Raw genomic sequence first — 12469 nt, 5'->3', positions numbered from 1 at the left:
GATTGGAATTATCGACGGATATGAGAGAGAATGAATACTTTCGTTCCGACGATATATACGGAAGGAAAAATCTCGGCCAGGTAACGTCAGCTAGATCGGCGCGTAAATCGTTCCGCGAGACGATGAATCTTCATTTCTAGAGTACTTTCATTTTCTAGCTGTGTCGCACACCTTTGGTCCGTGAACTGCAGATTGAACTGCGGTGACCGAAGAAGAGGCGGCGGTGGAGGCGGTAGCAGCGAAAGAAGAAATCCCCTTGAGGAGGCCGCGTAACGACGGCGACGCGACCACGAATACCGTCTACCTTCCTGTGCCTTCCTTTTCCGTGGGTATCCCCTCGGTGGCCTCTATAAAAGTTCGGAAGAGTCTCGACCGCACGCCACACGCGTGAAAGCTTGCAAGTGAAACGCTCGACATATCTCTTTTTCTGCGTGCCTTACATTTCGGGAGTACCTTGAGAGCTATACTCCGGAGCGCACACGTGGAAAAAAATGCGGACCACCGCGGTAAGTAACAACGCGCGCAAACAGACATTCTTAATTATTGAGTTCGATTGTCGGTCCCTTACGTACGTTTCCACCAAAGAGTACTCTCTAAAACCTTTAGAGTGAATTGTCACTCTGAAGAGTGAAATCTCACTCTTCAAGATTGAAAACTGAGCCATTCTTTCTCAAGACTGACTCAATTTTCACTCTTTAGAGATTCTACTGTATAAGAATTTAGAGAGTAGATTAACTTTAATTTCTATTCGACTTACTCTTTTTCTTTTTCTAATTCTTAAGGTCGGTTTCACTACTTCGGTTAATTTATCAGCCAATTATTGTATTGAAACTGATCAATTATGTATGCATTTGTCGTTAAGCAGAATTGACCAGAATTGATTAGACTCAGTTTATCACACTCGATCGACCGATCAAATTAATTGGAGATAATGAAACTGACTCTTAGAACTATAGAAAAAAAAATGAAGAGTAATGCGTTTCCATCAATGCAAATGTAAATTAATTCTTAGTTCAATTAATCTCAGTTCAATTTACTCTTCATCTTTTTGTAGTTCTTAAAATAAAGAATAAGTTGAACTGAGATCAAAGTTAATTTACATTATTATAATAAATTAACTTTAATCCCGATTCAACTTACACTGTAAAAATAAAAATGTTAATTTTAACTTAAAGACGTTTAGTGGACTATCTGAGACATGAAAAAATGTTAAAAATTAACATTTTATTTTTTACAGTGTACTTCTTATTTTTATTTTTCTAGTTAGAACTAGACTTAATCCTAACATTTTACACAATAACACATACTTTTCATCTTTCTTTAATTCTAAAGACAAGAGTAAGTTGAACCAAGATTAAAATTAATTTATTATACATTGATGAAAAACTGGCTTAGTTGAACCGAAATTAAAGTTAATTTACATTGCTAGAAACGGACATTAAAATGCAGTTATTCAAAGATATCATTGCACATTTTTTCCAGCGTTAATTCGCGTCCCTCGTGCTTCAAACTTAAATATGAATGCAAGATGACTATTTCATCGGCAAGTGAAATATCTCAATTAAATCGGCGCTTTCATTTATGGCACAAGGCGAGAGATGTTGAAAAATTGAAGCGTATTATACGCTTGCCGTTTCGTTTATGAAAATTCATACGAAAATGACTGTACATCATCCGTGTCGGGAAAGCGTTTTATATTGATGACTAATATGTTTATGACAAGTGCAATTTTCCTGAATCGAATGGAGTTCTCTTCGAGCGCGATCTGCGAGGCTCGAAAGAACACTCGAGTCTCTTCTTCGCAATGTTCAAGACCGATTACTAAATTTAAACGTCGACTGACGCAATCCTCTTACCAAGTAAATGCGTAAGTCAATTGATCGAATGACCAGGTGCATTTAATGAGAGTAACTTTCGGTTCGTTCTTACGAAATCCTCATGCAATCCATCGCTGGATATATCCAGCTCATCTCGAGCCTTTCGTTTTTCTTTTGCATTTTTCCACGTCGGCAAGGCATTATACGAGATTAATAATTTATAAGTATACGATGGAATTTATCGAAAGGCACTGGCCTGGCTTATTTTGAAATGTCCTTCAAACAACGCAGATGACATTTCATCGTCGGGGAGACCCGATGGCGTTTACATCACCGACTCCTGCGGTTGGTTCGGCCTTTTTTTTTTAGACGATGGAAAGTGACGGTGATCGCATTTTCCCGAGGAGAGAAAAAATACGTCGAGCGTGCATCCCACTGTTCGCGAGGTGCATCGGCACGAATCTCCCGCGGATTAAACCGCTCGCGGTGCGAGCAAAAGTAAAAGGATCCCGCCTATGCTCCCGCTCTATTCACCGACACGGCCTCGATAATTATAGCGCGAAGGAAAATGGGGAAAGCGGCTCCAGCTCTAGCATGCGGAGCGGAGTTTCGATGCGGCACTAAAAGCATGATTAAAGATCGGAGCGGTCGTTAAGTAAGTAGGAAGCTTCGTTCGAGCGGAGTGAGTTATCGCGCACATCGCACGCCGCGGCGTCTTCTTCCGTTCACGCTAATGGGACGTGCCCGTTGTACGGAATGGGAAACGCTATTCGGAATTAATGGACTCTCTCGCGGAAAAGATCGAGGAATCGAGAATTCCGAGGAGGATTTGTCGGGTGGACGATTGACGTTCATTTAAGAGAGTCCATAATTGCCGAGATTGAGCTCGCCTTCCTGCCTTATGTGATTGTAACATTCTGAATTTAAATTATACTTTATTATAAACACGCGATGGACTCACATAGAAAGAACGGTTTTGTTAAGGTAATTAAAAATTGGCTAGATATATCTTAAATAATTTTGTTAGACCATCGAAATAATTAAACATGTTGATATATATCCAGTCCATATAATTATATTAAATAATTATCTAGGACGCTCGAACTCTCTGATTACTAGAATGTTGCTCAAAACTTTTTTGCTCATTATGAACATTTTACATAATTATTTTACTAGTCCAATAAAATTTTCAGATCTATATTTAACTAAATTTTTTAATTCTCCTTCTTTGACTTAATAATTTTAATTTAAAAATAATGAAATGTATTTTTTCATTTATTAAATATTTAAAACTTAAATTATGAGTGTTGAATAAATATTATTTTTAATTTCTAATCAAGATTATGGATGACTTTTACATGTTGAAATATATTATTTGGAAATCTATTAAACATTATAAGCTAATTAGATTCTAGATGAAACGTGATCTTTAATCTTGTCTGCAAATTCATAATCAAATAGAAAAAAAAGAATAAAGAATATAATGCGAAGTATATTGAAAGTCGTTAACGAGTTCCCTGACATGCGAATAATTCAAGAACATGCATCGCGTCGTATTTATCTTTTTATAGAAGATAAATACATGAATAGTCGTATGCATGATTACGAGTCAGATCATACAGGAATTCGCAATAAACGAGTCATTGTATTCTTATAATTTGACCGATAGCGGTGAGAAATTGCTAAATAGAAATGTCTATCGCATTGAATTCTTTAAACAAGTTAAGCAATACCATGTCGTGTATTTTATCATTCACACCGAATCGCTGGACGACGTAATCTGTAAAATAAATGACTATTACGTGCATTTTATCACGAACGTGATGTATTCGACATGCCAATCGTTAATGATAAATTATCGACAAATTATTGATTATGCGGAGAAAGTATTGTAGCATAAATTCAAGACGTATAACCGTGTTTTCCAATAAAAAAATGATATATATATATATATATGTATATTCTACTTAACATTTTTTGTAAGTTGGAATATGATGTTGTAATATTTTGTTACTAAGAATTCCCAATCAATTGTAAGTGAATTTTTACGAATTGCATTAATAAAAATTACTATGCACATTATGCAAAAGTTAGTAAGCATTGGATCAAATTAAAATTTATATGTGTGTGTGTGTATACTGAGGAAAAAATTACTAAACTTTAATAAAATTATTTTAAATAGCATTAATTTGTCGATCTCAATAAAAAATTATAATTAAGTCAAATTAATAACCAAATAAATATGTTTATATTTAGTAAATATTTAATTAGTTATTATTTAGAGAAATATTTATTAAAATTTAGTACATTTTTCAGATATTATATAACGTTTATTTTGTAATCAATCTTTTGTTGCTATTCAAAAAATCCTCTTATCAATATTGTAATTTTTATTAATAATAAAATGTACAACTTGCATGAAAGTAATTGCACTGAAGTCGCATTAAAATTTTGTTCTGAGTGGAATTTAATTTTGTTTCTGATTTGGAAAAACATTAAATTATTCAAATAATCAAAACAATTCTTTTTGCAAAATACATAACAGGTAAAATTTTTGAATAAAAGCGTCACAATTTCCGTTGCATGTAATATCATATATATCTTACAGGATAACAAAATCTTTGTTGTAACTTTCGCTGCACTCTCTTCGAGCACGTTAATATTGCAGTCACGATCATCATGATGCCTATTTTCTCTTTTAACAGAGCACGATTTTTGCGATCGTCTGCTCGTCGATCGCACTAACGGTCGCGAAACCGGCGCCGGAGCCACCGGTGAACTCATACTTTCCACCCTCCGGAGGTGGTGGCGGTGGCGGAGGTGATGGCGGCGGGTACGGGCCGCCAGCTCCGGCTTATGGCCCGCCACAGCAAGCCCGGGTGATCCAAAAGCACGTGTACGTCCACGTGCCGCCACCAGAAGCGCCGGAGTACAAAGCGCCCAAGCATGTACCGCAACCACAGCCGCCCCAGAAACACTACAAAATAGTGTTCATCAAGGCGCCAACTCCGCCGACGCCGACCGCGCCGCAACTGCCACCGCTGCCGCAGCAGGATGAGGAGAAAACATTGATCTACGTCCTGGTGAAGAAACCCGAAGAGGCGCCCGATATCGTGTTGCCGACGCAGGCACCGACGCAGCCCAGCAAACCGGAGGTCTACTTCATTCGCTATAAAACTCAGGTAACGATTTATCTTCTTTCACTTCCTTTTTTTGATCATTCGACGATGTAACCATCGTCCATTCACCATGTTCTATCATTTCATACCAATAGATTACTCTTTCTTAATCTGACATTCTTGATTTAACTTATGTTCTGTATCCATCTTTTCCTAATTCTTAAAACTGGAGGAAGGTAAAAAAGTAAAACCGTGATCAGACTATATAGATTGAGATTAAGATCGAATTGAAATTTAACCGAAGAAATAAAACCAATATCAAATTCAGTGAACTTTGTTTTGATCGATCAAATTACAATTCAATCTCAATCTCTAGCCCGACCACGGCTTTGTCTTCTTCTAGTTCTAAAAATTAGAAAGAGTAAATTAGAAAAAGATAAATTAGAAAGAGATTAAAATTAATCTACACTGGTAAAAATGAGTCTAATTCATGCAGTTTTTTAAAAGATGAAATTGCTTAAACGCGTGAATTCGAGCCTTGGCAAGAATAACGACGTCTCTATCATCGGATAAGTGTAGTGCGTTGCGTAATCTTCAGTACTGAAAGCATAAATGTTGCTCAAACGCGTATACATGTACGGATAGTTATTACTTTCAAAGCAATTTATCGAGGAGCGATTTCGGTTAAACGGCGAACACTGAAAGATGAAAGTATGCCTCGCGGCATGTAAATTGCTCATTTCGATGATAGGAGCCGAGCGGTGCGGCGCATGTTTTTGCTTCGAATATAAAGGAATCCGGATGTTAGATGCAAGATATTTGTACGTCATATATTTCAGACGACCTTACAGTTAATCGGATGCGAATCATCTTTCCGTGGCTCAACTATAAAAAAGAAAAACGAAACTACCAAGGTGATTGCCGTGTCGACGATTTGAGTAATTATGGAGAGTTTCTCTTCAAGCGTCGTTCCCATAACGCCTATCTAAGCGAACTTGTCGAGATTTCTACAACAATCGTAATAGGTTTTAAGAATTAATTGTATTGTACACACTCTAATGTTGCTATAACTCTTCTTACAAAAGATATCTTTCACTATACACTTTGCGCTCTGCTTAGTAAACTACAAATGTCTGATCGAAACCCTTGATCTACTTTTTTTGTCGATCAGGAGATATTCTTCGATTAACCGCTGAAAATCTCTTCTAATCTAAGTCGCTTTTCGAAATTGCTTGGCTTGCTAGGTAAACTACAGATATATCGGCAAAATTTAAAATTATGCGCGAATATGAAGACTAACTACTGAACTCTGTTAATTGCCATCACAGAAAAGATCATGGCTGCGTGATAGCCATAATATATAAAATTCATATATACGCGACACATCTCATCTCTGTTTTTCACTCTTGTTTTGTCTCTTACGCATTTCTTTGTATGCATTACAGAAGGAGCAAGGTGGCGGCGAATATGGGCCACCAGGGCAACAACCAGGGCAACCCATCGATAGTTACGGAGCACCACAACCGGGCCCAGGCCCCAGTGGACCATATTAGGCTCATCGCACAAGAGCACCCTCACCACCCTCGAGACTTCCGGCATTTTACAGAGACAAATCTTTAACGGTGATTATTCTCGCAGCCGTTTCGCGATACGTGAGCGCGAACGCGCAAGCCCGGATGGATCTTAATAATTTTAGGAGGGATGTATATATTGCCTATATCTCGTAAGATAGGCCGCATGGTGTTTTAAAGATGCTTAAAAGGCAGACGCTTTGTGTTGTTAAAGCCTATGATGTCGCTCGCGTATACAATTCACATATATTGTACATTCACACTCACACATACGCATACATAACAAGTTCTTGAACGACTGAGTACGTTTGTCGTGATTCTCTGTTGAAATATAAAAAAAAGAACCATTTTTAATATTTTTATATACGAGACGTCGATGTTTCTTTTGTATCTTTTAAGAAAATAATTTTAAATACATTTTTTTATATCAAACAATTTTTGGTATTATTAATCACTTCACTGCCTTTTTCTTCACCAGTTTTACAATCTATTTCTCTCTCTCTCTCTCTCTCTCTCTCTCTCTTTCTTATATTTCTCATTCATGTCTTACTAATGATGCGATACAAAATCGAAATTGTTGAAATCTAGACCACAAACGCACTTGCAAATATTAATCTTTAAACAATGTTTTAGAATCCTGAAAATCTATATTCAAACATGTATCCTTTTCCAGCACATATTATTTTGTTAACTAAATTTACAATTATTATAATGATAATAAAATGAAGACATTTGGAACTTGTGAGAATCCAAGATAAGGTATTCGTAAATATACAATACTTACGTTTTGCATTAGCATTAAATATGAAACGTATAACCAGCGTGTGAATTTTAATTTTTTTCTAATTTAATAATTATATTTAATATATTATAATTGCTAAACAATTATAATACAATTATAAATATACAATTAATTATAGTTAAATTCCCAAATTAAAATTCACACTTCCGCAGCTTATGAACTAGGTACAAGAGTGTCGCGTCAAAAGAATCATATCGGATCGTCTTATTAATTTCAATCCTATAATAAATGCTATCGGCAAATGCAATATAGTTTCTGATTGAGCTACAATTGTATATCTTATATAACTAAATTTTTATAAATCTATACTATGTCAAAGATTCCAGAGACTGGGATCGTACTTGAGATCGACAAATTAAAGTCGTTGGGTAAAATACTACAAATAATTTCTTGTCGATCTAACTTGATCATTGAATATGATAGAATGACAAACGATCGTGAAGCATGTCAGAGTCTACATTTTGTATATCGAACTGGTATCTACTAGTTTCTCTTAATTTCGATGAGCTGTGTGTTCGAAGGCTGTGCGTAATAAGAGCTGCGTATTCCTACTACAATACGAATAGATAGGTAGATCGTTGTTAGATTTTCACCTACAAAAATAATTGCGAATATATAAGATTGAAAATCGCGTTACTTTATACCGTATTCTGATACTAATGCAGCGTGCGTACATACGGTAGAAGGTACACACCCGACTAGAATTATAGTCTGTTATCATCGTATTTATATCTAGAAAGGTAATAGTAAAACGCAGTTAATTGCATTAGATCGGCAAAACGTAGCACTACGATAAAATATATATTTCAATTGAAATCGTGCACGATATCGCGTATTTGACTATTTGTTGTAGTTGTTTTTGCGCTTACAAAATCACGGTATTATTCTCTAAATGTCCTCTGTAATTTCTCTGAATTTATTTTTGCGAATAGATATTCTTATTGCGGTATCTAAACGCATAGTTGCTTTCTCTTTCGTGTCTTTTTAAGATATTATGATACTTGACTAGCTAACGCAGCCGCTATTATTGTTATTATAACAGTCCTTATCACTAAAAGGCATAACGCGTTTTAACAGATTTTATTACTGGAATATACATATAAATAAAACTTTGCTCAATCGAATATGTTAGATATACAAAAATATGATTGAAGACGCAAGAACATATTATTGTAGGAAAATACTAAAGTATCTAGAATTATGTTGTTGGTATTTCTTGAATTTTCGTGTCGTAAAGTTTGATCGTAGAAACTTCCAAGTACAGGCACACGAAATTACCGACCAGCGGACTTTTTTTTTTAAAAAGTGCAACGATTTACAAATTAATAATGTTCTTAATAGTAATATCCGTATATTCCATTACTATCGCTATTTCGTTTCAGCAACAGATTCTTCAAAGGAATTTTTTACTTGCAAAACTCGATCGTTAAGGATATATTTAAGCGATGGAAATTCAACATCATGTTTTAAAGAATTCATAACCGTTACGAAACGCGATAGTAATAATAATATGCTTTATTTTTTCCCGTATCTTCCGTTGGATATGCACTATCACATTTCTTTTGAAGACTAGTGACTGTAAGTGAATGTAACTAACATCAGCGTCCATTACACTACAGCTGTATGTCTTCTAAAATATCGGTTTCGAGCAGCGGAAGGAAAAACAAGTACAAGAGCAATACCTTAATATCGAGGAAAAAAAAAAAAGATCGAATCATCTTATTCTTGGTGCGATCGCTGTCTTTGAAGAAGCAATCGTTTAATGTATGGCGCGAGCAGCGGATAAGAGAGGAAGAACACATGTCCGCAATAATACATACTAGCATAAACTTGGTTATATCGCGGATACGAGAGAAGTACGAACGATACAAGGCTATAGCCCATGAAAACAAAAGTGTAAAGCTTCAGAAAGATCCAAGCGAGAACGCGTGCTTCCCATCGTATTTTCAGCGTCGTTTGTACTATCTCGCTGTTCTTTAATACCGGTCCAATCTAGGAAAAATAAATCACATAGAAAATAAGGATTAAACAATAAAGAAGCGATCTAATTTTGAAAAATCTTGCAAAATTCTATGTGAGCAAATTCTATGTGATACTTACGTCTCGCTCGAAGTATAATACAACAAACTCCATAAAGAAACAGTGATAGTATCCAGAGTGAAAACCGTGCCAAAGAGCAAGGAAAAGCAGTGTCATTATTTGACTGTACATTTTTGAACCTAGAAACTTCAGCCTCTTGTAAATGTATTCCGCACACCAGTGATTGGTATTTATGTTGAAGGAGAGAATGTAGTCATTAAATTGCATGGTAGTTTCGAATGTCCGCAATTTAACATTCGCGCAACCGTCCCATTTAACACGACCTTCAGAGTCTTTTCCATTATATGTAAGACCAAAGACGATGCAAACCTGATATCAAAAATCGATATACACAAAACCACATATTACAAATACAGATAAATTAAAAAATTATATTTCAATTATACATACTCCTTCTGTGATTAGCCAAACGCTGATGTATTTGTAGAGATTAATGCGGCCCCACAGGCCGATTACCAAGCATTTCTTTATTAAATTTAACTTCTGGAATGACGGTTCAAAGAGGTACTGATCAGAAACGTAAAGTGTACCGATTTGAAATATCACTACATATATGAATCCGATAAAAGCTCGTAAGAATCCCGCCGACACACAATCTGGTAGCTTGATGGCACCAGTTTGAGGATCCTAAAATATAAAGCATGCTATTTATATTAATTGGACATATTTTCTGAAACTGGAAAACTAAATAATCCCCGAATTCATCAATAGACATTTAAAAGTTAAACTAGTATTTTTCCAATTTATTAACGTACGCGTTCTGTAAGCTGACCATTGACATAGTCCAAGTATCGTCGCATACTGAACTGCGGTCCGATCAGGAAGGCGCCCGGAAAATAAACGTACGCCGCAATTTCCAACAGCGTTGGTCGTTCCTTCAAAATAACCTGCTTTTGACTATTGGAGAGCTCCTCCTACAATACAGTCAGTGATCATTATGCCAAGGAATAAGTAAGATAATAAAATTATGAAAAAAATAGCGTTTCGTACGTCACGTTTCTGACCGTCCCATAAATTAAATGCAAGCCCTATTAATCTAAGGGTTAGCACGCACTGCGGCATTGTCCATTTTATATCGTAATCTTGGGTACTGGTGGTGTAATAGCCTGTATTGAAAAATAATTTCGTTTAAATGCTTTGCAGTTCGAAACGATCGACGAAAAAGAACAAAAAAATGAAAGTTGTCTACGCAAGCAAACGATTGTAAAACTAAAAAGTAATATTTTGATAAATTATACAACAAAGATTATTACACTGTATGACAAAAAAAAAAAAATATTAATTATTTCGTATCGCCCTTAATTGTTCGAATGATTAAAGCTGTAGTGCCAAATACATAATAACATTATAATGACAGATAAAGCCGGCCACATATATTGAAGTAAACTTAGCATGCATGCACAAGCATGCTAATCAAGTCTATCGGAACGTGTAGATAACAAAATTGTATAATTATCGCAAATACAATATACATATTCCGATAAATTTGCACAAGTATACCTGATAAATTCACTTGAACGTATGTCGCTGACTTAAGATGTTACAAAAAAAATTATTTTTCATTATCATTATAATAATTTATTTTTAACGTAAGATATGTTGTACTTCTTACACCGTTCTAGTTTCCGAGAAGACGAGGAATATGAATTTAAATTATAAATAAAAAAAAATTCGTTGCTAGAAACCTTGAACGCATTATTCCAAGTCCACGATCGCGCCAGATAGCTCGAGAGTACTAAATAGATAGTGCCGCAGGGTAAATATGTAAATGCGTGGACCGGTTTTTCGACTGTAAATAAATTTGTAAATTTGATATTGTGTTGCTTTACCGTAAAGTAGGTACGTCATGTTGAAGAGAAATGTTATTATGACGGATAGCCCAGTGCTGCCGAGACCCATCAGGATGAGATACGTTCCACATATCGCCGTTGATGAATGAAGTATGTTATAATCTGCAAAATCATTATTATTACTATGATCGTCTTTATGAATAGGTAAACGCTGGCGTGTCATTTGCGTGTCAATCAAATTAGAGATACTGTTCGAACAAATTACCGTAATTCCAGTAACCAATAAAGAGACCGCACGCTATGAAAAATAAGTGCTGACGATTGGGATCTTTGCCGTAGAGTGTATACCTATGAAAAAGGGCAACGGGGAATCCTGAAATCAAATTACATAATTTCTTATTATTCTCGGTCAGTGCAATTCATTATTTCAATAATTTTCTGCGTCCTCCTTTTTACGTTTTTTCATTTGTGTATCAATTTTGAATGAGAGCAGTAAATGTTAATCTTGATATATAAATTTTATATAAATACATAAAATCTATACATTGTGACTATAAAAAGCCTCTAAAAATCTGACCAAAGTTATGTATATCAATGTTTTAATAAATTTTGTTGTGTTTGGAATGATTTTTTAAAATTAAAATAATAAAAAAGCATATAATATATGTGACATGTAACATACATATATATGTATGTATTAAATATGTATACATATATTGCATATACATACATTTGTATATATTAATATACGTAACATCGCTATGTTGTGCACAGCAATAAATTATAAGAATAAACGGTACTTGTTGAGCTGCTACACATACTGATTAAGCGATGTTTTTAATCCATCAATTGATCAATCATAGTATGCGCAAATACAACTTTGCTCCGTAAAAGCTGCACTTGCAGCTAATGTATATCATTATATCATAATGTATTCATTGATCATAAACAGTTTTAAATAGTTTCATTAAATATTTTGATATCAGCAAAGAAAAGCAGATATGTTCAATTTTTTTTAAGTTTAAAGTTAGCATTTCAGATATTATGTTTTAAAAATGAGATTTCAATCAGGCTTTTTCTATTTGCATACATGAATGCAATAATTCGTGTGTTTGATTAAAATAAATTATATTTAAAAAATATCGTCAAATATCAAATATCAATGCTTATTTTTAATGGAATTGATTACTTGTTATATTATATATAAATTGTATCCAAATGAGCTTTATAAAGCTAGCAGGACTAAATCAGAATCAAATCGGACTTATCA

At 34.8% G+C, this 12469-nt stretch overlaps 2 protein-coding genes across 2 annotated transcripts in view; one reads left to right on the top strand and one right to left on the bottom strand.

Moving 5' to 3' along the window:
* The first annotated feature begins 360 nt into the window (after nucleotides 1-360).
* LOC108755491 (pollen-specific leucine-rich repeat extensin-like protein 4) lies at nucleotides 361-6656 on the top strand. Its single transcript, XM_018498522.1, has 3 exons — nucleotides 361-506; nucleotides 4523-4999; nucleotides 6382-6656. Exons 1-3 carry the CDS (start codon nucleotides 492-494, stop codon nucleotides 6487-6489), a joined length of 600 nt encoding a protein of 199 aa, XP_018354024.1. The 5' UTR covers nucleotides 361-491; the 3' UTR covers nucleotides 6490-6656.
* Nucleotides 6657-7458: 802 nt separating this feature from the next.
* LOC108755493 (lysophospholipid acyltransferase 5) overlaps nucleotides 7459-12469 on the bottom strand; it is a 9181-nt gene continuing 4170 nt past the window's right edge. Inside the window, exons 2-8 of the mRNA XM_018498525.1 lie at nucleotides 11465-11572; nucleotides 11239-11361; nucleotides 10400-10515; nucleotides 10165-10323; nucleotides 9800-10036; nucleotides 9410-9718; nucleotides 7459-9301 (exon numbers count right to left, since the gene is read on the bottom strand). Of these exons, the coding sequence (XP_018354027.1) occupies nucleotides 9029-9301; nucleotides 9410-9718; nucleotides 9800-10036; nucleotides 10165-10323; nucleotides 10400-10515; nucleotides 11239-11361; nucleotides 11465-11572 (1325 nt within the window). The 3' untranslated portion in view covers nucleotides 7459-9028. The remainder of the gene's footprint in view (nucleotides 9302-9409; nucleotides 9719-9799; nucleotides 10037-10164; nucleotides 10324-10399; nucleotides 10516-11238; nucleotides 11362-11464; nucleotides 11573-12469) is intronic.

This window comes from Trachymyrmex septentrionalis, unplaced genomic scaffold (genome assembly GCF_001594115.1).
Source record: "Trachymyrmex septentrionalis isolate Tsep2-gDNA-1 unplaced genomic scaffold, Tsep1.0 scaffold87, whole genome shotgun sequence".
NCBI classification, from domain to species: Eukaryota; Metazoa; Arthropoda; class Insecta; order Hymenoptera; family Formicidae; genus Trachymyrmex; species Trachymyrmex septentrionalis.
The sequence above is the reverse complement of the archived record's forward strand: the minus strand, read 5'-3'. Positions and strand labels throughout refer to the sequence as shown.